The 25,633-nt window shown below is 41.7% G+C and overlaps 1 protein-coding gene and 1 long non-coding RNA gene across 8 annotated transcripts in view; one reads left to right on the top strand and one right to left on the bottom strand.

Moving 5' to 3' along the window:
* Mtus2 (microtubule associated scaffold protein 2) overlaps positions 1–25,633 on the bottom strand; it is a 595,926-nt gene that overhangs the window by 41,076 nt on the left and 529,217 nt on the right. For 3 of the 4 annotated variants that reach the window (XM_046454223.2, XM_046454224.2, XM_046454225.2), the window contains one exon: positions 11,754–11,820. In XM_046454223.2, the coding sequence (XP_046310179.1) occupies positions 11,754–11,820 (67 nt within the window). Of the gene's footprint in view, positions 1–11,753; positions 11,821–23,704; positions 24,414–25,633 lie in introns of those variants that run through there. The other variant, XM_046454226.2, reaches the window with a different exon arrangement.
* The window catches only part of LOC124099194 (uncharacterized), a 66,495-nt gene continuing 64,424 nt past the window's right edge, over positions 23,563–25,633 (top strand). For 3 of the 4 annotated variants that reach the window (XR_009227729.1, XR_009227730.1, XR_009227727.1), the window contains exon 1: positions 23,563–25,491. This is a non-coding gene — a long non-coding RNA (uncharacterized LOC124099194). The remainder of the gene's footprint in view (positions 25,492–25,633) is intronic. The other variant, XR_009227728.1, reaches the window with a different exon arrangement.

Here is a 25,633-nt window from a genome sequence, read left to right as displayed (position 1 = left end):
GTACTCTTGGATATCTGAATATGGCCCTGCAGCTCTTTTAATTCATAACACTATTAGACATGACAAGAAAAATCAAGTGTTAAAAAATTTGCCAAGAGAAAAATAACTCATTCTATATCTCGAACACGGACTTTACCTTTTATGCAAGTGATTTAAAAAGTTGCCCTACAACAGTCATAAGGAAAACATAAAACTATCTTCACAATTTTTCCTATTTCCCAGTAGGGAAGTTAAGTCATTGACAGGGATCAAATGAATGGAAGAATCATTTGTCATGGACACTTCCTTTAGACCTAGCTATTTCACCCTTAGAGCTTTTACTGAACCCCTGACTGGGTTACAAATCTGCCTCTGAACTCCTGGACCCCTATCACCTTACTACACTGTATTTTGATTATATTTATTCCTCTGTATTAATGGGGGTTGTTTCCAGAATCCCCCAAGGATACCAAACTCTGCAGCTCAAGTCCCTTATATAAAATGGCATAGTATTTGCATAGAACTTATGCACATCCTCCCATCTATTTCAAATAATCTCCAGAGTAATTATAATACCCAATATGATATAAATGCAATGAAAATAATTGTTATTCTGTATTGTTTAGGGGATAATGACAAGAAAAAAATCTTGTCAGTACAGATGCATTTTTTTGTTTGTATATACATGATCGGTATAGACATTTTTTTTTCCCCAAATATTTTTGATCCTTAGTTGATTGAATGTGTGGATGTGGAACCCATAGATACCGAGGGCTGATTCTACCTGCTTCTGTGTGTCTCACCAATACACAGGCATTGTTGGAGGGCAGAGCCTTTGTCACATCCCTCCCTTCCTCCTGGCATAGTGAAAGGGATCCATGTGCATGAGAAACTCACAAGTGGGAGTCGATTATGTTTGCATAATTTGTATGTGACAGTAATTTATAACATGCATTTTGCAAAATGTTCTCTAGCAACTTCTAAGTTAAATCTATAATACATCATATCTCTTCCTTGCTATTTATTATCTTCCTCCAGACACCATTTAGCTCTTATAACATGAAGGCAGTCTGGTAAGGTCATGGTGGAGAGAGATAAGGAGCCTACTGTGTTATTCTTCATAGTTACATGATTTGGGGTTTGCTTCAACTCTCTGTAGCCAGGATTTATTTCCTGTTAAAATGGTGGTGGTATTATCTACCTTACCTACTTCTTACAGTTATTGTCAGAATCAAATAAAATAATGTATATGAAAGAGCTTTGTCAATTATACTCCACTATTTATGTATTAGATTTATGGAGTACCAAATTCACAAGGGAGCTGACTCCATATCTTAAGAGGCTGCTCATTCATGGCAGCTGGCTTAGGGGCAGCCCTTGGCATCTGAGCTATGCTAGTCAATCAGTTCAAGTTTGTTAAGAATCAAGCCTGAAGACTATCTTTTTTTGTTTAATTAATTAATTAAACTGGTGATCAAAACCAGGTCTCTCATACTAAGCATACATTGTACCACTGAGCTATATCCTAGCCCTAAACCTGCAGACTCCTAAACACTAACATTCAATATTAACATATATCAGAAAGCAAAATTATCTCTATTCATAAAAAACTAAATATGTTAGAAGCCAACAAAACATCTCCCACATACAATAACTAGAATTTGCTATGCATATAGATGTAACAGGATTTTATAAATATAAAAAAAAATGTGTTACTGCCAACTGGAATAAATCATTGTCTCAAAGAAAGTGTAGTAGTTTCATGGAATCATAGCTGATAATGTATTTTCCATGGCAACCAAACCCAGTCTCTGGTACACTGAAGGGAGTTGGCAGTTTTGATATTACTGTGCATGGGTGAGCACCTGTTTGGGAGAAAAACTAAAATGACTTAGGAAAATTACATTTACTAGAATAAAATTTAATCATGGCAGCTGACATCATTGGTTTGAATTCTTCCCAACTCAGAATGGATACCATTTTCTATAAGGGGGGCAGGATTCCCAGATCTAGCTATGCTGGATGGTCCAGGTTGCAATGAAATCAGTATATTGCAAGTATATTTCACACTCAGATTTTTGACAGTGGATTAGGCCTTCCAGAGCAAAATCTTTTTTTCAAATAACCCTGCCCACTGCACCATTTGATTACCTATGACGATATTTAGTATGTTTTGGGTGCCCTCTTAAATTTTGTTGTGCAAATTGAATGAGAAGATTCAACTTTGCTAATTAGAGAATTCTGCATCCCACAAAATTTGGTATGCTGTGTTTGTGTTTTCATTCAAATTCCACATATTTTCTAATTTACCCTGTAGCTCCCTCTTTGATCCATGTGTTGTTTAGAAGTTTTTAGGGCTGGGAGTCTGGTTCAATGGTAGAGTGGTTGCCTAGCATGCACAAAGCCCTAGATTTAATCACCAGCCCTGAAAATAAAATGAAATAAAATAAAAGTATGTTACTAAATTTCCAAATACTTGCATCCTTCCCTTGTACTTTCATGATACTGATTTATAAATTAATTATGCTATAGTCAAAAACATTTTGTATGATTTAAATCCTTATGTGTGTTGAGGTTTGTTTTATGGACCAGAATATGGACTATTTAGCAGAATGTTCTATGTGCATTTGGAAAGATTGTATATTCTGCTGGAGTTGGATAGGATGTTCTATAAATGCCAATTACATTAAGTTGGTAGTAGTTCAGATCTTCAGTATCCTACTTCTATCTCTACTGAGAGAGGAATGCTGAATTCTGCAGTCATAATTGAAGACTTGTCTATGACCAGTTTTTGTTTAATGTGTTTTGAAGTTATATTATTAAACACATATACGTGTGTATGTGTGTGTGTGTGAGTGTGTGTGTGTGTGTGTGTATTTTGTCTTTTTGACAAATTGGTAAATAACAAGTTTAGAAAAGGCATATGTAATGTTCATTTTCACCTTTGGTAATATTTCTGGGTCTAAAGTTTCCTTGGTGTGATTTGAAAACAGACTCTACAATTTTACATTGGTATTATCATATATCTTTTCCCTAACTTTTTACAGTACAATATCTATGTCTTTCTATTTGAATAGATTTCTTTAGGCAGCACATAATAACTTAATCTTTCTTTTTATACAATCTGAAACTGTCTTTAAAATGTGCTTAGAAGATATTTTTGGATTGAAATGTACAGGCAAGTGGGGCATGGTGGTGCAAGATATTTGATATTTTTATAAATATTTTTATAAATCATAAAGTGCATAATATTTTTATAACCCTAGGGTAGGCTACTTTTCTGTTTAGTTGACTTCTTGCTGTCTGCAATTTAACTCAGTTGTTTTAAAGTTTGGAGAGGGAGGAAAAAGTGTCACCTGAAATTTCAGGGAATCTACGTGTAATGAGTCCACATTATTCTTCCAAACCTTCTTCCAGATTCTTTGCTTGCTCCCACCTTTCGGAATAGGACTATTATCTTACTGTCAAGGCAACTGGGAGGGGATGACACAGGCTGTTGGTGTACTTTCTCCCTTTCTTCCACAATAATAAAATAATATCTGGACAGGGTCATCAAAAAAAAAACAACAAAAAGCACATTTCCCCATCTCACTGTTTGCCTTGCGACTTAGTTCTGGCTCTTGAGATGTAAGGTGCGGTGCAGCTACTAAAACTTTCCCCCAAGGAGAGCTGACCCACACTCTGACCCCAATCTCTGCTCATTCCTTCCTCCATCCTGCTGCCTGGAATACAGACATGATGACCACAGCACCAACTGTACGTGGGACCAGGAGGAGGAGGGTCACCCTCTTGGGTTGGTAGGACAGTGAACTATAAGAAGTCTGGGTCCCCTGAGGACTGAGGAGCAGAGCCATCTCTTCCTTTGGTGGTAACCTCCTGCTTTATATAACTGAGAAATGAGTAGCTACCCTGCTTAAACTACCACTGTTTGGAGACTTGGGTATTTGTAGAGGAACCCAATCCTAATGGACACAGTCAGGGACCAATTAATATCACACTGTGTTATATAATTACATTTTTCATTTTTTTTTGCATCAGAAATGGAACCCAGGGACACTTACCACTGAGCTTGAGCTACATCCCCAGCCCTTTTATATCTTATTTTGATCAAAATTCTTGCTAAATTGCTGAGACTGACCTTGAACTTGTGATCTTCCTGCCTCGGCCTCCCGAGCTGCTGGGATTACAGGCTTGCACCACCATGCCCCACTTGCTTGTACATTCAACAAGATTTCTGGTCAGACTGGGAGACCATCAGGGGTCAGCTAGGAGTGCCAGCCAGAAGGCTCCATTTGTACTAAGTGCTGTGTTGCATGACTTTCTCTTTGGTAGAGTTGATCTAATTAATAGCTCGTTTCCTTGGATTTGTTGCCCTGGCTGGTCTTGAACAAGTGATTCTCTTGCCTCAGCCTCTCAAGTAACTGGGAGTACAGATGGGTCCCAGCTGGGCTCCATATTGATTTTTAATGCCGAGGTTTTCTAGCGAGGCAGTAACAATGAGCTGATGTCATTCTCTCTCAGCTTTGCAGACAGAAGGCCTTAAACATCCACCTGATGGCAGCAAACAGAACTTGAGGCAGGAGCTCTCCAAAGGAAATAATCTGCCTCTAGGAAGCACATCTCTTATTAATTTATCAAGGGTTATATTTTCGAAACTACATTTTCTGGAAAAATTGTAAATGTGATTTAAGAGTCAAATGTTAACGTCCTTATCGGCCTGATTGAATGAAATTAGACCAATTAGCTACAGAGGAACCAGTTTAAACAGCTCTATTTCCCTTTAAAAAGATTCTATGACAGTTTGTCACGAAAAAGGTCAAAATACTCCCTCCCATGTGCTCTATAAACTGCAAGACTGTGGTAACATGGAGACTTGGTACCATTTTTTTAGCTTAAGGTTTTTCAGTTCATGAACTGTACTTTTGTATGCACAATAGGCCCTTAAAATTCTACCTTGGTTTGATTTAATTTTTTATGCCAAGAAACTCTGTCCCTGAGGAAATAAAATATAACATAGATATTGGCAAATTCAGCCACTCCACAGGGACTTGACTCTTGAAGCACAGATGACTTCATTCCAAACCACGCCCTGATACACAATTAGATATTATGTGTGTCTTCTCAGTTGTGTGTGGATGAGTGAATGAGTCAGTGAGAGATTTAATTTCCTTTTTTACAAGGCAATCCTAGCTGCATTGCGATTAAATCCACCATGATATTTTATCTGGGTTTACAGAAGAAATATCAAGGACTTTCAACACGCACATGAACTTAGAATAAATATGAAATCCTCTCAAAATTATTGATCCATGCTTTTGAGAACATACTCCCTAGAAAATAACTCAAGAGGAAAAAAGGAATTCGCAAACACTACAGTTGTTATTGCATGACAGAGGGGGAAAAATTGGTAAAAATCCAAATGCTCAAAGGAGAGAAGCTTATTCTAGTTTGTCAGCACTATAGAATGTTTTATGACTATGAAATAACAAATGTGAAAACTTTGGTGAGTGAAAACAGGGTGAGAAAATGATAAATAGTGATTTTCTTTGCTTAGGTGTGCAGAATGGGCTGTGCCTGAAAACAGTATTGGCATCCACGGTGCAGGGCACGTTCACTGGAGCAGTAGGAGTCAGTAGGTGCTTAGTGATTGCTCTCTGTCCTTGCCTACAGGCCTCTGTGTCTTTGTTAGTATACAGGGCCCATCTTAGCACCTCCTCCTTGGGGTCTTCTATTTATAAATGCTGTAAAGATTTCAGCTCAGTCTTGTTCTCCATAGAATCCCCAGCACACAGCACTGGGTCAAGCTAACCTGCAGAATCACATTTTGTGCAAATTAGAAAAAAAAAAAAGTCATTTCTGAGTGGCTGTGTCCCCATGCTGGGGCACAAGGCTTAGTGAGTCCTGCCTGGGGGATGCATCTCAGCCCCCTCTAGAAAACTACTCCTCTATACATAGGAATGCCACCTAGCAGTACCTGGAGTAAAGTAAGTGCTCAGTAAATATTTGTGCCATGAATGAGTAGACCAAGTTGAGGAGGACTAAATTTTTCTTCTGGGTGCTCTTTACAGATGTCCCAGTTCTATCCAAGATCTTTGAACAAGTCTGTTTACCAGTCTCTAAAATGGGAAGGAACAGGTCACTACCATCCTCATCAGCTCTAAAAGGCTACGACTTCTGTGCCTGCTACTTGTAAGGTGCTCAGAGGCTCCTTCAAGGAGCCATTCTTCACAACTACAGTCCCTTGTCTGGAGGGTGGGGATAATATAGCTCTTTCCCAACACAATCTCCTAGAATCCTGGGAATTGCCTGAGTGATGGCATATCTTATGTTATTGTGCATTCCTTTGAAGACAGATAAGTCTTGTGCTAATGGAACTTAAGATGCATCTCCTAGATAGCCTTAGGACGGAACACCAGAAACAACTAGTGATTAGAGAGGTTAGAAATTTCCACCCAACCCACAAAGAGGGAGAAGGCTGAGATACGGTTATAAAAACTCTCAAATGGTAAGATTCAGAGAGCTTCTGGGTTGATGGTCACATCAAGGTGCCGGGAAGGTGGCACCCCCAGAGAGGGCATGCGAGCTGCACACACCCCCACCTCACATACCTTGACCGTGCTTCATTCTGGTGAATCCTGGAAACCAAGGAGGGGGCTGGAGGAAGCTCTGTGTCTTTATGGCCAGTTGGTAAGAACTACAGGTGGCTCCTGGGACTTATGCCAGGAGTCTGAAGTGGGGACCGTGTTGTGGAATTGAGTCCTTAGCTTGTGGGGTCTGTGCCAACTCTGAGTAGTTAAGAGTCCGCATTAAATGGAATGGCAAGTAAACCTCAAGACCATTCTCGAGTGATGTTTCGGACACCAAATGTCGGGGAGGGGCAGAATTTTCCACATCAACAACCAATTCCCTGAGACTCTGGACTCTTCCCCCTGCATGTGAGTTTCTTTCACTGTCCTCCCTGCAGCCCAGAGCGAGCCCTCAACCATGGGAGCCCACCCTCTCAGGCCTGTCCCAAGTTACCTACTGCTGCTCCCTGACCTTGTTTCTGACCCAAATCAGTGTGTTCACTGGTTCTCAGACTTCACTGTACTTCACAAGGGGATGTGAGAAAGTTTAAGCAGAAAGCTAGATTTGCAGGACAAGCCAGCCCTGTTCTGGAATCTGTGATAAATATGCCTGAATGATTCTGACTTTTGGCAGCTTCTTCCTTTCTTCTGTCTGAATTCACAGATTTGGAAATTACATTCCCTCAGACTCTTTCTACATCCCCCTACCTCTAGTGACTGCTATCAGACAAGCTGATAAGAGGTAGGACTCTGGGTAGGGCTGCTGGTGAGGGCTTGCGGCTGACCATGTCTCTCTCTGGATCATTTAGCAGTGAGGTTTATTAGCTTTATTCTCTTCTTATTCCAGGAAACACAGGGCAGGTGGAGACTCCAGAATTTATGGGCCTTACAGTTGACAGTGGATCCCCACATTCCCCATCCCCCGCCCCCTGACATATGCAATATGGGCAGTGGATTTGGACCTTGCTCATGAAGTATCCTTGAGACAAATGATGGGCTGAACAGACAAGGTGTGCTGCCAGGGCTTTCTGCCCTGCCTCCACAGGCTTTTTTTATTTGGCAGATAAATTTTGGTTCTATTCTTAGCACTAATGCAGAAAACAAATGACTTCAAAAAAGAAAAGATGTAATTCTTGAGAAAGGCTTGTTGCATTTAGAAGTTTTCAGAAGCGCAGAGAGCTGTGGCCTTGGACTTGGCACACTAAACTCAGCTGCATCGGTTGTACCTCCCCAGATCCAAAGTTTGCCTGTGGTAGGGTAGACATCTCTCTGGGGAGGGATATGTTGTATCTTTTCCCAAGATAGAGGAGATTTTTGTACTCTATTTTTAGATTCAAGGTGCTATAGTTATAAGAGTCACCTTTGCTGAGTGCTGTATCAGCATTTTCTTCTGTAATTGACTTTCCATTTTATGAAAGGGAACTTGAGGGACAGGGAGGCCAAACAACTCACCCTATGAAGCCCATGCTGGGAACCTCCAGCCCTTGGAACCACCTACAAACTCATCCATTTCATGGAGAAACGTACTCAGAGGCTGGCTTATAGTATTTCAGGTCTATGGACATGATACCTCCCAATGGAAAACTTCAGAGAAAATCTATTAAGTCAATGTTTTCATTGACTTAACTTATCACTCCCTAAGTTAACACCATCGTGTCTTGCTCAAAGAGGAAAAGAAGGTGGCAGGAGGTGTAATTCACATGGGTCAAGACTGTATACTTTTCTGCATGAACAATCATCAACAACTTTCAGTTCCTGAGTTTCTAAAGACCGCCTCCCCCCCTTTTTTTTGGTACTGAGGATTGAACCCAGGAGCACTTAACCACTGAGCCATACCCCCAGCCCTGTGTTTGTGTATGTGTGTGTGTGTGTGTGTGTGTGTGTGTGTTAATTTTAAGACACATTGTATTAAGTTGCTTAGGGCCTTGCTAAGTTGCTGAGGCTGGCTTTGAACTTGTGATCCTTCTGCCTCAGCCATCCAAGTCGCTGGGATTACCATTCCTGGCTGACCTACCCATTTTCATCCTCAAATCTCTTGACCTCTGAGAACAGAGAAATGACACTAAGCTTGTGCTTCCCAAACTGTGTGCTGGGGTATCTGAAGTCACTACGGCAAACTCCCAGAGACATTGTGGGGCATCTTAAAATTCCCAGGGTAGCACATCAGTGCTGGGTCTTTGTTGGCCCTCAGGAGCTCCAGTTCACAGTCTGACATCAGTGCAACACAGCTCACTTCATTCCTTTTGGTGATACCTAATCTTAGCGGAGCTGAGGTTTTGGATGTTGCTGTGATAAAAAGTACACACAGAAAAGCTGTGAAACAGGAACCGAAGGTGGCATGGTCCAACCTGCTTCTACAGTTTGAGAAGCTGTGCTGGGCCCCACAGCCCACACCTACCACTAGCAAGTAATCACGGTTTCTCCTATGAAATGGAAATATAATTCTTTTCTTTCAATTTATGCTCGTTTTTCAAAAAGGCAATTAAGATGTTAAGACATAGACACCTAAGTCACCTAGATCTACCTACTTAGTAAGGGAGTTGTGAGTATGTATTTGCCCTTGGGAATCTGAAAATAATTATGGAGACATTGCTCACTGCGAATCAAGAATTCTGGAACTTCTACCCCATGCCTCATATAGTGCCACTAGGGGCCATCTTGAAGGGGAGGGCCGTGATTCCAGAAGAGGCAAGACCAAGGGCTCACAGCTGTCTTCATGCTTAAATTACCTGGGAATTGGCCTAAGGGTCAGTTTAGGTCAAACTCATTCTTTTGCAGCTTTACTGGGAGGGAGATGTCTCAAGTCACAGTACATTGCATATAGAGCCTGAGGTCGGGAAATTGGAGGGGTGGGTCTCTGCAGTTAGAATCCAGGAAGGAGATACTCTTTTTGGATACAATGGAAGAAGAGGGAGGAATGTTCTTTTCAGGAGACCATGGGGAGTCATCAATGAGAAGGTCCCATGTGTGTGCACAGGTATGTTCGATGTGCACATTCACAGAATAAACAGTCCAACTGTGCAGGGAACCAATGGCTCCACTGGTGGATGGATGGGAGGCCTCCTTGGAGGGGAATGAAAACAGTCCCCAGCATTTGGCAGGCTCACCACCAGCAAGTGTGCCAGGGGCTTCCCTTCGTGAAAAAAAAAGTGTGTGTAGGGGGGTCACTCTCCACGCGAGCCCTTGAGAACCTAAGTGGGGTCTGGTTCATGGGGGGGCCACCGTGGGAAAGGAACTCCAGTGGAGACAGAGGCTGCAAGCTTGGGAGCCTTGGCACTGAGGTCTTGGGAGCTGCAGCTGAGAAGGCCCTGGTTGATACCCAAAGAAAAATAGATGGAAGGGAATGGTGGTGACTTCAGGAAATGAGACTCAGTCACCAGGAAAACAACAGCTGCAGTAATAAGCAAGGATGAGACTTTTCCAGAGGGGAGCAGGTGTCACCTCTCCCTCTCTGGTGGCTGCTCTTCCACCCAACAGTGTCAGCCCTGTTCTCCTGCACCCCAGCTTCTCCGGAGTTTCCCTCCCACGTGCCGCCATTGCCTTTCCTGGCTGGGATCACCCATAAAAGCCTATATCTGGATTTTTAATTCCCTGGCTCCTTCTCAGTGGTGGCCAGGAGCAGCTGCCCTGCAGCTGTAGGTCACACTGGGTGAGACTGGCATGGAGCACTGTTATTGTTGCCTTCCCACAGGGGCCTGCTCTTCTTAGAGGGGAGTAGTGACCATTGCTGATCTATTCCAACTACAAAAGAAGACACAAAACCCACCAGAAAGAAAAAATAAATTTTAAAGAAGAGGGGGAGGAAAGAAATCAGTGGAGGAAAGCTAAGTTTGAAATTCACTGCCCTGTCCACAGCACAGCTGCAGGCCTATCTGTGTGGCTGGCCACCGGCTGAGGATGGCTGGGATGGTCCAAGTCCCTTCATTGGTGGAGGGGCCACACCTGTTCAGGTGAGCTGTTCCCAGGACCACACCAGATGGAGAAGAAAAGCAGGCCAATAGGAAGGGGCCATGTGTATTTCACTTTTGCTGATTGATTCCTGGAGAAATGGAGTCATGGGTGGTCAAGAAAGAAAATAGGATCAAGAAGTGAGAACATGCAAATACTCCAACTAGTCCTTTTGAAGCCAGATTTAAAATTAGGTAGTCAGTGTACTTAGGTAAATCGGGTCTAATATCGAGTGAAATCTAAAATGGAGGCCATGAGAATGAATTCCCAGAAAAGCTGAGCAACTCTCGGAATCTTAATGAAGTCCAGGAAACAGCCCCCAGCAGATTTGAAGATAGCCCATCCCAAAGAAATGTTAATGAACAGCAAACTTAAAGATGCTGACTCGGAAGTGCCCAGATTACCTCTTAGGCCCACCTGTGTCCCAACCCTTCGGGCCTTCCCACCTACATTCCATCACCGAAAACTATAAAATGGAGAGACAACCCGCACTTCCACGGATTCCACCTCTTGGGTCCCCTTCTTCCTCCGGGAGAAGTCTTTTCTGCTGTCCTTTAATAAACTTCTAATTTCTACTGTGACCTTGCCTCGGCGTGCTTCTCTGGTGTTATTCTTCAACATTGGGGAAGCAAGGAAGCAAGTCACTGGTCAACAGCGGCTGGACAAAGTGACAGACAAAAGTCAGAGAGAGCCCATCTCTCCTCACATCCTCTGTGGTTGGGGATCATCCTCTTATTGGGAAAGCCTCTCGTGGTTCTGACTGAACTAAACCACTCCAATGGCCAAATATTAGTCCTTTCAACATGCATCCTCATAGTTTTGACCCAGACAGATCTGTTTTTGATCTTGTTCTAGTTTACAGGGTATTTCATGGCAGGTTATATACAGTGGCAGGCAGCCATGCAACATCTGCATTTAGCAGGCAGCCCCACATATTATCAAAGGTGCTTAGATAGAGGGGTGCTTGTCACAGCCAACAACACAGACTGATGTATGTGCTGCCATCTGTGAGTAGCAGAGTCAAGGCGTGATTAGTTCCACTGCTAACTGTTATGAGGCTGTCTTTATAACAACAGACATGTAAAAATTATGGCTCCCCGCAAGGCTTCAGCAGCCTACCGCTGTGCTGGGTAAGCCACTTCATTCGTTCAGGCAGGTTTGCTCGGGCTTTTTACAGGAGACATGATTGCTTTTGTTACACATTCACAGGAATCAGGAAAAGACATTCTTTATGGTCCTCATTTCCAATGCCCTACTTACCAACTTCATCCCTGATGTTTGCAAGTTCGATTGACAGCTCTTTTTCTTTCACAAGGGCACTTTCATTCTGAAAAAACAAAACGGATACCGAGAGTCCCCTAGTTTTATGCTAAATAAGTACTTTCACATGTTTAATTAATGAATCATATTAAGCAAATATTTATAAGTCCAGCCCTTAAGGAGATAATTTTTCTAATTATATAAGCATATAAAAACTTACAAAGCCAACTCTGACTCATTCATTTGTATTCATTCAAATGGCAAAGCCTGCAATATAATATTAATAACACCCATGGTTGTGCTTTTCTGTTACACTCTTGTAAATCATCCTGCCACAATTTCTTGCACATCTGTCTCCTACACACCAATAAACTGTCATATATTATTATACACCACTAACTCCTGTAACTAGTTGAGATTTTTGACCTTGAAAAAGTCCATGGTTTCGTTCTCTGAGGGACAGAATCTTGCTTTGCCACTGTCCCCTTAAACTTACCCTTTTGTCCATACCTGGGTAGCTACCTAATGAATAATGGCGATCAGAACAGAAGCCTTGACTTGAAACATTCTCAGCAACAGTGCTTCAGGTTTCTAATTTTTTGGGTTCCACTATTGACATTAATAGAAGGGACAGGAAGAAATCACACATAGTGCAAAGTATGCCATTTGCAACTCACTGACCACCACATTGTTTTCAAATCAAATATTTTCCATGACTCATAATAGAGAAGTAGTTGAAGATGGGCTGAATGTGTGAGCTGGGTGACTGGGTCACCATAAAGAGTTTATTATGATTTTATTACTAAATAACACCACCAATATTAGGAATGCTGGCAATAAGTCAGAGATACCAGCCCTTCAAAGAAAATCTGTCACTCAACAGAATGTAATCCCAAAGTAAGTTGATTTCCAGAGAGAGAATTTTGGCTAAAATGTAGACCAAACACCTAGTTTAGATATCATTAGGACCTTGTGAATATTTTTTATGCTTTGCATGTTCAATGTCCTCCAAAGGCCCGTGTTAAAGGCTTGGTCCCCAGGATGGTGCCATCGGGAGATGCTGTGGAGCCTTTTAAGAGGTGGGGCTTACTGGGAGGTCCTTAGGTCATTGGGGGCATTTAAGGGGATTGTGGGATCTCTTTTCTCTTTTTTGCTTCATAAGGTGGCCATGAGGTGAGCAGTTTGCTCTGTCACATGCTGCCTTCGCTGTCTACCACCCAGGAGAAGCCCAAAGCAATGAGCTCAATTGATCTTGGGCTGGAACCTCCAAAACTTTGATCCAAAATAAAACTTTTCTCTTTAAGTTAATCATCTCAGATATTTTGTTATAACTAATATAATGTTCTTTCCTTACTTTGCTTTTGATTTCAGCACCTCTGATGAACCTGTGCTCAATGAATGAAACTAAAGGTGATTCTCAGAATCTGCAGGTGCTGCATTTGGACTTGGGTAACAAGGGTTGCTACTTTGAGTTCCTAGGAGAATTTTGGGTTATCCAAAAGGCCTATGCTAAGCAAAGTCATAATATTCTTAATACCAAAAATAGAATTTTTTTCATAAGAAATCGAGAATTATTATTGTCACAAGTATAAACAATTATTAGCTAATATTTCTTTTTAAGAAAGTGGCAACAGATCCATCCTTTGAGGGACAATGGACTCTGCTGTGGTCTAAATGTTTGTGTCCCCCAAGTTCATGGGTCAAAATCTTAACACCAAGGTGATGTTATTAGGGGTTGGGGCATTTGGAAGGTGATTAGGTCAGAGGGTGGAGCCCTCATGAATGGGATTAATGCCTTTCTAAAAACAAAACAAAAGTCCCAGAGAACAGCCTTGCCCTTTCAGCAAGTGAGGATACAGCAAGAAGCCACTATAAGTGGGCCCTCACCAGGCACCAGATCTGTTGGCACCTCGATCTTGGACTTCCCAGCCTCCAGAACTGTAAGAAGTAAATTTCTCTTGTTTATAAGCCACCCAATTTAAGATATTTTGTGATAGCAGCCCAAATGAACTACGATGGGTTCCCCCATCTCATCCAGTCTCCAGCAGCCTTGCTTTCCCTGAATTCAGGGCTGAGAGTGTCCATCTTCCTAATGGTTAAATGACGCTACCTCCATGCCATACCCACTGCACAGGGTTGCCATGAGGGTTAAATAAAGTGACATATGTGATGAACTTAAAAGAGTGTCCAGCACTTAGCAAGCTCATTCCAGTGTTAGGTGTTGTTATAGTTGCAGGGATTCTTTTTATTTTATTTGCAAGTAGATAATATCCTATAACTAATAGGTACTTTTCCATGTTAATTATCAACTGTGTTTCTAATTTACACATCATTCTTGTCCTCTGGGTCTGGAGCACCTCCCTGGCTCTGCCCAGACTCTACTCAAAGGTTTTTTTTTTTTTTTTTTTTTTTTCTGAACTGGAGATCAAGCCCAGGGGTCTCACACATGCTAGGCATGCACTTCCTCCCTGAGCCACATCTGCAGCCCCAACACTAAGTTTTGATGCAGCTCAAAGAATGAAGAACCCAGAAGAGGGAAAAACGTCCTAATCAAACTAATCCCAGGGATTACACACTGTTCTAACAATATTGCCAGCTGACAACCAACTTGTTAGTGTTTTGGACAGTGGTTATTGCATTATTTACCATAAGATAATCTTAAACTAATAAAAAAAAACCTAACTTCCTTCTCCTTATCAAAGACAATTTTGAATACTCATATCCTCTAATTCCCAAACACAGCCAGAGAACTGAAACCCTGTATTTATCAGTTGAGAAATAGCCTCAGCCAGGTGTAGCAGGGAACCCCCAGAACTTAACAAAAACAACAAACTAACTTCCATTTCTATTCCAAAGCCAACACATTTCCCTGAGCTCCTGTAGGCCTATCAGATCTTAGCAGAGTCCTGCCCCAGGGGTTTTCCACATCACAACAGACCATTCTGGCTAAAATGCAGACCAAATACTGAGTGCAAATACCATCAGGGCCTTGCGAATGTTTGCAATACTTTGCAAGTTCAATGTCTCCCCAAAGCCCATGTGTTAAAGGCTTGGTCCCCAGGGGGGTGCTAGTGGGAGATGCTGTGGAGCCTTTAAGAGGTGGTGGTGGGGGGCATAGAATAGTCAGGCATTTGGAGAAGGAGTGGCTGGAAGGCCCCTTGAGGGGACTGGACTCAACAGGTACCTACTGGTGATGGAGGAGGTGGAGGATGAAGACTGAATCACTTCAGTGGAAAGCTAATGCCGACGCTTGGTGGCCAGGCCTTTAGGAGAAACAAGTAAGATTGACAGGGAAGGGGTGAGAGAATTAAAAAAAAAGGAGCATGGGGGGAAAGAAGACGGATGGGAAGAGATGTGAAAGGAGAAGTGGGAAGGAAACAGAAGTGAGACTGGAGACCCTGAACCTTCCCCACCTGAGCAAGCAGGCTGCCATTAGCCTGAATAAGGGCTGGGGTGTGGCTCAGTGGTAGAGTGCCTGCCTCACAAGCAGTTGATCCCCAGCAGCACCAAACATTTAAAAATAAAATAAAGACTGAACAAGGCTGACCCCATCCAGTCTTGAATGGCCCTCTTATTTTCAGGTTCACACTAGAAAACCAACCAGTTTCAAGTAGAGTCATCAGATGCCTCAGCAAGGAAGGGTGGGCTGCCGAACATAAGCTACAAACTCCTGACTAAAATTTAAGGAACATACGAGGGTTGGGGATGTCATTCAGTGGTGGAGTACTTGCCTAGCACGCAAGAGTCCTGGGTTCCATCCCCAGCACAGTGCCGAATAAAAGACGGGTCTGTAAGTTCTGGCTAAAGATTATTCACTAATTAATAAAGATTATTATCCATGCTAACCTCTACCTAGCACTGATTATAGGCCAGGCCCAGGGCTGGGTGAGCCTTTTCCCTCATACTACTCAAAATATAGTTGTCTCTTGGTGTCAGCGGAACTTGGTTCCAGGATCCCCAGCCCCAACTAGGATACCAACATTCGTAGATGCTCAAGTCCCTGATATAAGATGTGTAGTATTTGCATATAACCCATGGATACCCTCCTGCAGACTTTAAATCATCTCTAGATGATTTATAATACCTAATTATAAATCTTGCCTAATAAGAGTTATAAATGGCTCTTATGCTATATTATTTAGGGGATGGTGACAAGAAAAAAAAAAGGTCTGCACATGTTCAATCAGATGTGATTTTTCCCCCTGAATACGTTTGATCTGTGATTGGCTGGATCTGTGGATGCAGAATCCATACATACAAGGGCCAATTATACTGTCCAGGTTTCCTCTGGTTTATTTCCCTTTATGGGTGAGGGAGCTGGGGCCCTTCAGGGAAGTAACCAGCCCCTCCTTGCACAACCTGCTAGGAAACAGCAAAGGTGGGAGTTCCAATCCTGCACCCTCCCTGTTCTTCACTTTCATGGATTCAAATTGCATTTGCCCTCAGACTGGATCTGAGCACTTGAACCACTCAGCTTTTCACGTCTGACTCAGGGAGAGGCAGAGCCAGCTCCTGACTGATCTGGCCCCATGGAAAATTCTCTGGCTGCCTCATTCCCCACCCGACAGCCTGCACTCTCTGGGTTTGTCCTTGCTATAGATTTGTGGGTTGCATCTTGGTACATTTCCAGTGTGTGGACCCTCTTCAGTACAGCCTCCACGGGGCTGTAGGGTAGCTATTTAGTTATCCCTGACAGCTCTGGAAAGACCTTTCTGATGGCCTCTGAACACATTCTTGTTGAAGATACTGGCACAGCTCAGCCCGAGCTCCCGAAAGCCAGCCAGCCGGTGCAGCCTGGCAACAGTCTTCTTTCTTAAGTGCTTGTTTTTGAAATGATATCAACCCTCCTAATTTATAAATTCTCTGCATCAAGCAAGCTGCTCTTTGCTTCCTGCAAGCCAAACCAGAATGACGCAGTGTGACCCTGCAATGAGTCAACAGCTGTGACCTCATGAACAGCCGTCCTCAGACAAGAGGTGAACTTCAAGGAACCTTCCATCACTACTCTGTGCTGCAAGTGTCACCCCATCCATCCTGGCTCAACGGAATCCAGCAGTGGTCTTCTCTTACGAAGCCCTTAGGTTCTGAGGAATATTCAGGAATCCCTCTAAAATGTCACATCCAGTTGCTTGAAGTTAATGAAATGTTGTTTCATTAAGGTTGTTCCCAAACCTCAGGCAGGTCCAGGGTGATGACAGGGTGGAATGACTGGACTATGAGCAAGGATTCCTCTGACAGCCCAGGGTTAGATCAGTGCTTCCCTACTAGGGGATGAGTGGAAAATTCCTAACTGGTGCCAAGCACATGAGATCCTGTGTTCACTCAAGAGGGCTAAAAATAGAACACGGTACTTAACCATCCAAACTATCCTGGTGATATAATCCAGGAATCACAAAGCCAAAGAAGGCCATTCCTCTAAAGTGACTGTTTACTCCACGGCAGGCTTAACTGGAACTGGACACGCATTGGAACACTCTTCTATAACCCAAACCAGCAGCTGCATCTTCTTAGCCACCTCTTTTATTTAGTCACGTCTTTCTCTCTTTGCACTCCTAGTTCTCCATTCTTTTCCGCATGGTCTATGGAGGCCATTCAAAGATGGAATCCGAGATGAGTTAGTCCCATGAAACTTCCAATCACCCCCTTAACTCCTACACCCAAACATACCACTGCAGGTCTGCTTTTGTGGAGCCTACCCTTCTTTTTAGACCTGGATCCCAAATGCCAAGGTCTTTCCCAAACTCCTGGGAGAATGCTGCCTTTCATTTTTCCTAGCTAGGGAAGCCTGATAAAGCATACAACCTACTCATCATTTCATTAACTTCAAGCAACTGGATGTGTGGCCAAGCCCCAAGCAAGCTGCCACACTCTGTTATTTCAACATGCTTGGTCAACGAGAGTTCTCTGCTCAGATGGTTGATGCCACCCTGTGAACCTGGTGGGGACAGGGAATGAAAATGCCTCTCATTGTTAGCATCACCTGTGAGATTCCACACTCGGGCGCTGGCCACCTAACCCCTCCTCGAGAAACCAATACTCATTTTTAAAACAAAAAAAAAATGAGTACTGGGTGATTCTGAGGTGCACTCACCCCTAATTAATCCAGAGATAGGAAACTCATACAAAACAACATATTCTTCCTGAGTGACTATAACACACCAGGCAGGGTATTTCTGCTTTTGAAGAGGTTGTCTCTCAGAGTTAGTCAATGCATAAGCAATGCCAAAACAACATGATTTAATTCACTGGGGCAAGGCTGTCTTAATGATTTAAACTGAGATCACAGGATGAATAAACAGAGGGATTTAAAGTGGCACCCCAGAAAAAGACCAGGAGAACCAGTGACACAAAATAGCACCTGGGTCTTTCTGGTAACTTTTGTCATACCACTAGATACTATTTATTTATTTTGCAATAGTGGGTATTGAATCTAGGGCCTGGCGCATGCTAGGCAAGTACTCTGCCACAGAGCCACATCCCCAGCCCCTTTTATGTTATTTTGAGACAATGTCCCCATAAGTTGCCCAGGGTGGTCTTGAACTTTTGATCCTCCTGTTTCAGCCTCCTGAGTATCTAGAATCACAGGCATGGGCCACTATGACTGACCCAGGGCCTTTCTTCTTTTTCTCTCTAGGTTCCTGCTCTGCTTGTGATACTTCCTATAGGAATTCTTGGTTAGTTTCAAGGAGTACTGAAGACAGTTTCCTAAAATTCACTGTAGTGCTGAGCATTTTTATCAACTCATTTTCTCCCTCACAAGATTGTGTTTATACATATGTGTGTGTATGTGTGTGTGTGTATGTATAGATATAGATATACATACATACTTACATATATACACATGTGTGTGTGTGGGTGTATATATATATATATATATATATATATATATAAAATAGACAAGCACAAAATATAAGTGTGTGTATATATGTATATGTGTGTGTGTTTGTATCTATGCACACACACATATTAAAGAAAAGGAAAGAAAATTTACAAATGTAAGCCAAAAGACTGTCTTAATTATTCTTTCCTATTTTTAGCTATGAAATCAGTCCAGATCAGGAAAATCCAACCATGTAACCTCTGTCATATTTTTCAAAGCCAAACAAAAGAACCACAATGAGGGATAAAATGCGAAGTTTATGGAATTCTGGCATTTGAGGAAATACATGCATCCTTTCTATTGTGAATTTTAAAAATTCACACACGACATACACACATACTAAATGGCATAGAGGTTAAGAAGTTTTCTTTCTTCTCTGAAACAATACTGCTTTTCACCCTTGAATTCAGATTAGGGTTTATTTCAACACAGTGCAACTTTGTCTTACTAAGGAAATATTTGCTTTCATATTTCTAAATGAGCCAGCCACAAGGTGACGTCAGCAGAACATATATGTCTTCAGAGCTGTTTTCAGGGCACCTTTGTGACTACTGTATTCATTTTCAATATGAATATTATGAAGACTGGCCAGATTCATAATATGGCTCTGTGGAAAAAACCCTTGGGAGGTAGACTGACCTTTTATTTTTCATTTTAGTTATTATGGCTTGAAGGCAGCACTGATACTGTGTCTCAGTTCATCAATAAGTATTATTTATTTCACATATAATTAACTCTAAGACCACTGTAATTTTGTATAATGATTTGCTTTTGAAATGTAATTTAATATAAATCCATCAAAGGCAAAATATCATTCAAATTTAATGCTCTTCAATAAAATTAAATGTCTAATTGTGTGTGTGCAAAACAAGCAAAGCCAAATCTTGTATTAAAAGAACTAAAAATGACTAAACTCAGAAATTCAAACCTTCAACCTCATGCACACTGGGGAGAGTCCCTGGTTAAACAGAAACATCTAGTTTACCTAAGAGCCTGTAGGTAATGAGGCAATATCATAATCTGAGATATAAGAGAAATCCATATCTGGATTACTAATGAGCAACTGGAAAGGACAGAGATTAATAGGGCCAAGGGGAAAGAATCCAAGGAAGTAATGCTGAGAAATTGGGAAATTCTACATCCCTGAATAAGTGCGGAAGAAAGGAAAATTAGCCCAAACCATGATTTTTAATCTATTTATGTTGCACTGAAGAAGTTCTTGACCTTTTCTGGACCTACCTGTCTCTAATCACCTTCCCAAATGCATTATGTCAGAGTACCACACATACCTGGGAGGGACAGAGAGGTTGTTGTCTCAACTCCCACCTCTACCAAGAATTTAAAGAAAAGGTAGATAAGATTAGCTCTAGTTGTAACCAAGATTATAATCAACTACCTGTGTGACTCTGCACCCTGTTCAGTCAGAGGAAGGAGAAGTTGTGCTCCATTTGTATACAATGTGTCAAAAATGTATTTTACTGCCATGTATAATTAGAAAAAATTAAAAAATAAAAAGGTTTTTTTTTTTTGAAAGGTTAGTTTAGAGATATGCAAGTAGCTTCTACAGGCCTCAGGATAGATCCTAACCCAGCAAGACCTGGCAACATGATCAATCTGTTAAGACAGTATGAGAAAGGACACGTCCATTACAAGGAGAGTTGGCCAGCAAAGGAGCTTAGAAGAGACAGTCACCAGGGCCAATAGTAATCACGCAGCCCTCTCAAGTGCATGTCAGGCAAGAGGGCATGGGGGATGGGTCATGGGCCCTTGAGGCTCAGAAGCCACTGGATTCTTCAATAACATGATTTGTGGCTCAGATTCTATTTATATCAGAGCTTCTCAAAGCTAGACTCTTGATTCCAAAAAGAAATAACATATTTATCAAGCTTGTTGCCATTCATTTGCTTGTTGAATTATACTTCTGATTGTTAAAAAAAAAAACAGGTTGGCATTCTAGTTGGTACATCTAGTTCTCTTAATAATTCAGCCTTCCTAAAATCCATCATTTCTGGGAAGTTAAGAAGTTTTGGTACATGCAGCATCATGCTTCATCCTGGACCACACTGAGTTCATGGTGAATGGACCCTTTGGGATCCATCCTGGTGTCCCAATGGCCAGAATTCCTGGGTCATGCCTTTTAACTCAACATAATACAGAGGAATATTTCTGCAGATTTCAGTTCTGCTCAAAACCCCAAGATAAGTCCCTACTTTTTAATTAATTATTTTCAAGTTAAAAGACCAAAATCTGAAATTTTCTGAAAATCCCCTCAGGCTCCCTCTGTGCTGTATTTCCTACTGTGTTTGCCCTCTCATATGTCATCCAATTGGGTGAAAACACTTTTCCTCATGCACTCCTTGCTTGGAATTATATTCCTTCTCCTCTTGAGTTCAATAAAATTCCGCTGCAAGCTTAAAGTGTAATTCATGTTCCAGTTTTTCCAAGAAAGTTAGTCCACGTTGCTGTACTTGCTTTTCCTTGGACCAGAAACAAGTATGAACAGAATCACAGAACTTTCACCTACTCTTCCTCAGACTGTTCCTACTGTTTAATCAAGTGCTCTGTATGCACTGTTGTTGCCTAGCCAACTTGTGGTTTCTCTGGAAAAGCTGGAAGTACAACAAAACCAATAACTGACCGTGCCTTTTTAGAATACTTTACTAGTTCCCATACTAACAAGGGACAGAATCAACCAGAAATAAATATTGCTAATTGGATGGGTTTTATAAGTTGGAAGTACATAAACACAAAGAGCTTTTGCAAACCATTTGTTCATTGAACCAAAAAAAAATTTTTTTTCATTTTATACTCTAGACAAGATTCTAGTTTTCCCCGCAAAAGTCAGTCCCAATATTCAGATGCTAAAGAAAGAAGCATCCCCAGATTCCTATTTCTTAGTCCAACCTCTGAAACTGACTGTTAAGAGTATTTCTAACTCACCATGTTTTCCAAAACATCTTTCTCTGTACTATGAATGAACTATAAAAAAAAAAAAGAAAGAAATTTTTACTTCTCAAAATAAGGATTTCTATTCTATACCTATATAAATTGCTGAGGAAATGTTCTTTTTTAAAGGGTTATTAAGCTGGACTAAAGTAATCAGAAGTTTTGTCAGACCTCCCTCTTCAAACCATGCGAATGCAGGGGTAGATGAAGCTGATTAAGACCCTGAAGGGTTCTGTGGCATTTACAGGAGTACTGAGTTCTGAAGTTGGAGACTTCAGTGGATTCCCGTACTGTCCCAATACACAATGCTGATCTATTAGGTCCTTATCAAGTAATAAATGATTTTGGGAGACTGAAGCAAGCAAATAAACAAACCAATTCCTTCTCTTGTTTTAAAAAAGAAAGTCTTCAATTCCTTTAAAAAGCACCTATGAATATATATCTATAAAACCTCAAATGGAATACTATTCTGAAATATAGTAAAGTCAAGAAATAGGAGTGTGCACATAATGGAAAAGTTTTTTAGGCATAGCATAAGTCTTTAAGTTTTCATCCAGGAAGAATAATTTGTACTGAATTTTAGTTTCAAGGCTAAAACATTTAAAAGCTACTTAAACGTCACACTGCTAAAGAGAAAAAATAACATTGAATTATTTTTCCCAAATCTCTGAATTCAAGAATTATACAGGGATACTTATTTTCAGGAACTTGATTTGAAAGACAATTGGGGACAGACTCACTTTAAAATATATTTTCTTAAAGGCCTAACATTTTAAAGACCCTATTTCTCAGACCTTCCTATCAGGGCTTGGGAATGGAAACTTTATACTATTGCTGTACACATGGCGTATCTTTCCCTTTTATCACAACCATTGTTATACTTCCTTGGACTCTTCTTTGTGACCACTTCTCTTACAAAAGGGCTTAACCACTTCAGTGTGGGGTTTGCAGATGATTGGGTGCAAATATTTTATATTTCTGTTTGCTAAAACAAAAATATGGTTCACACTCAGGGTGGCAAAAGCCAAACCCACTGAAATGGTTATTTCTATTGGAACAAAAATACCAAATGACATTTAAGGTATCAGTTTAATTTTCTGGGGTGGGTATATAAGCGTACTTTAGGTCAAAGTTCATAAGAAGAACTGATAAGTAAGATGTTCCCTAGTGATGGCCCTGTAAAGAGTTTTAAATTAAGCCATATATTTTTCCTTCACCTGGTCACATACTATACCCCAAGCTATCTAGTAGCTGATGCCCACATGAGTAGAAAGGAGGCAATTTCACCCCCCTGTGAAATCCCATTTCATGCATCTTTGAAAAATTCGAATGTGCATGATAATAAAATATATCACAGAGACAAGAGCTCTTGCCAACAGTTGAAATTAAAAGCATATCCTAATCCCTCTGTAAGCTCACAGATCAGGCAAGTGTCAAAAGCAAAGAAAGGCTTTGTGCAGGAATTGCCATACAATTCTCTGCATACTCTATTTTCAGTTCCCTGGCTGTGAATTTTCCTTCTAGTGAATCCTTGAACACACCCTCAGACTCCCTGGTTCTTGAGGTTTTCATGTCTGTGTTATTCACCCCTCTCTGATGTGATGAACTACAGAAGGAAGAACTATACCTGGGTGTGCTGTTTTTTTCTGACATGAAGGATACAAACTACAGGGATGTATGCTACGGGTGGGGGATGGGGGGTGGAGAGGGAAACTTTCAAAGTTCCAGCTTGGGGAAGAAGAACATGCCTAGCTAACCTGCAATCCCCTCTTGGACGTTCATCTTAGGTCTTCCAGGTACGTTACAATGCATTAAGAATATTCCAAGGATTTCTTGACAGTTTGGTTTTTGAGATGTTTCTACTATTTCAGGAAAATGCAACAGTTCCATTGGTGACTGCAGAATACCAAATTATGTAAGGCACTGCAGAGTATGTGAGGCCAAATGTTTCTGTGAACACCACTCACAATTCAGCACCCTGGAACGGGGAAAGGGAGGGTCCTGGGCACCAACAAAGCGCACACGCATGCTGGGGAGCCAAGGGACAGAGGCGGTCGGCTCGCGGCTTTCTCTCTGCCCTGGCAAAGGAGGAGGGGGAAGAAGAGAGAGAGGGAAGGCAAAGTACCGTCTTGTCCAGGCACTGAAGGCAGTTATAAGGCTTGCAGCAGCAATGGCCCATCCCGGCAGGCTGGCTGGTAAGGGGACCTCCTGCTTTCAACGTGTCAGCGGTAATTCCTAAGCCCAGGAACTGGCACTCGAGAAAGGGGCGCGCCGCCGGGAGCTGTCACAACTTCCATGTGGTCCCTTCGGCTACCTCATTTCTCCTAATAACTTCAGGTATCCAGGCGCCAGAGGGTTGAGAGGCAGAGGAGGGCGGAGCAGCAGCCTCCGGAATCCTGCTGCGGGAGGCCACCCTGGCGGGCGGGAGGAAGGGAGGCGACAGGCAGTAGGGAGGGTCACTTTGCCCCCGGAATCCTCAGAGTGAGGCAAATCAATAGTCGCATAACAAGGGAGCATTCGCCAGTGCCATCTCCCCCGGAGGACAGCCAGCCTGCTCTCAGCCGGCAGCCGCTCCCAGCCCTCCCGAGTGCGGATGCGCCCTGCACCACGCAGACACGCCTGGAGAGGACGCAGGACGCACACAAAAGGAGCCCGGCTTCCAGGGACGGTCTGAGGACCACCGGGCCAGAGCGGTCAGATCCGGGCTTTCTGTTCCTCTAAGAAGTAAAGACCTTTGTAAGTGTGATGATGTGGCCTCTCCTCCCTGGCAACTCCATTTGTTGCCCATGAGAACCATTTTCCAATTTCATGCCATAAACAGTTTTTGACTTTCTTTGATGAAATCTTTACATTTGTAATATAATTTTTAAAAAAAATTTTTTTAGTTGTATATGGACTCAATGCCTTTATTTGTTTTTATGTGGTGCTAGGATCGAACCCAGTGCCTAATTTTGAGACATAATTGTGAAATCACATATACAAACCATCCAAGTGGCTTCGGTAATTAAAATTGTGGTTTGGGATATATTTTTCCAGGTATTTCTCCAAAGCAAATGGGCATAAAAGCTTAGAGGACTTGATTACTTTTAAGGCAATTTATTAATTATTTTTAATTAAAAAATTAAAAATAGAAGAGGGCAAAAGTTATTTTCAAAACAGACTTGGTATTTAAAAAATATATTTATGTAATCCTGAAATTAAAGATGCAAATATTGGCAAGATTGACTTTGACCCAGAGGAGAAATTCCAAAATTTGTCATGAGCAAAAATACACAATTACATTTTCATCCAATAAAGTTGCCTTGGCTAGAAGCAGACAATAGTTGCTGAAATTAGGTGATTTTACTAATTTAACTGAGATTTTCTAAGCAGATTTTAACTAAATAACTAGTACAGGCTACCGTTGATTTACTTGTAGAAAGACAAAAGTATTTGGTCAAATATGGACAGAGTGGAATATTTGGAATGCTTGTCCTAAATGTGACAAAATAAATGCAAATCTTTTTAAAGCTAGCAGATAAATTAGCATAATCCTTTAGGAAGGCAATTTGGCCATATCTACCACATTTTAAAATATCCATATACTTTTTGACCCAAGATTTTCCCTTCTATCCTATGCTAATACATCAATACCCAAGAGTGTATGTGTCAGGATCTTCAATTCAACATCATTTGTAACAGCATAAAAATAGGAAATACCCTAGGTTTCTGAAACCTTCCTACTATATGAAAAGGTGATACACTGTTGAGTGAAAAAGTAAACTTTTTTTTGGTGGGGGGGGTAACCAGGGATTGAAATCAGGGGCACTCAACCATATCCCCACCTTTATTTCGTAGTTTATTTAGAGACAGGGTCTCACTGAGTTGCTTGGGATCCTCCTGCCTCAGCCTTCTGAGGAGCTGGAACTTAAGGTGAGCACCATCATGCCTACCCAGGGAAGGTAAACTTTTATCAAAAACAAAGCAAGCATGTTCATTTGTGGATGCATTTGTTTATGTTTAGAATGAAGCTTTGAAAGCAGAATGCTATCCATGAAATAGTAGCCAGCCCTGG

This window comes from Marmota monax, unplaced genomic scaffold (assembly GCF_021218885.2).
Source record: "Marmota monax isolate L192 unplaced genomic scaffold, Marmota_monax_Labrador192_F-V1.1 WCK01_AAM20220418_F8-fsc00011, whole genome shotgun sequence".
Taxonomy (NCBI): Eukaryota; Metazoa; Chordata; class Mammalia; order Rodentia; family Sciuridae; genus Marmota; species Marmota monax.
This window is presented reverse-complemented; position numbering and strand designations above follow the sequence as displayed.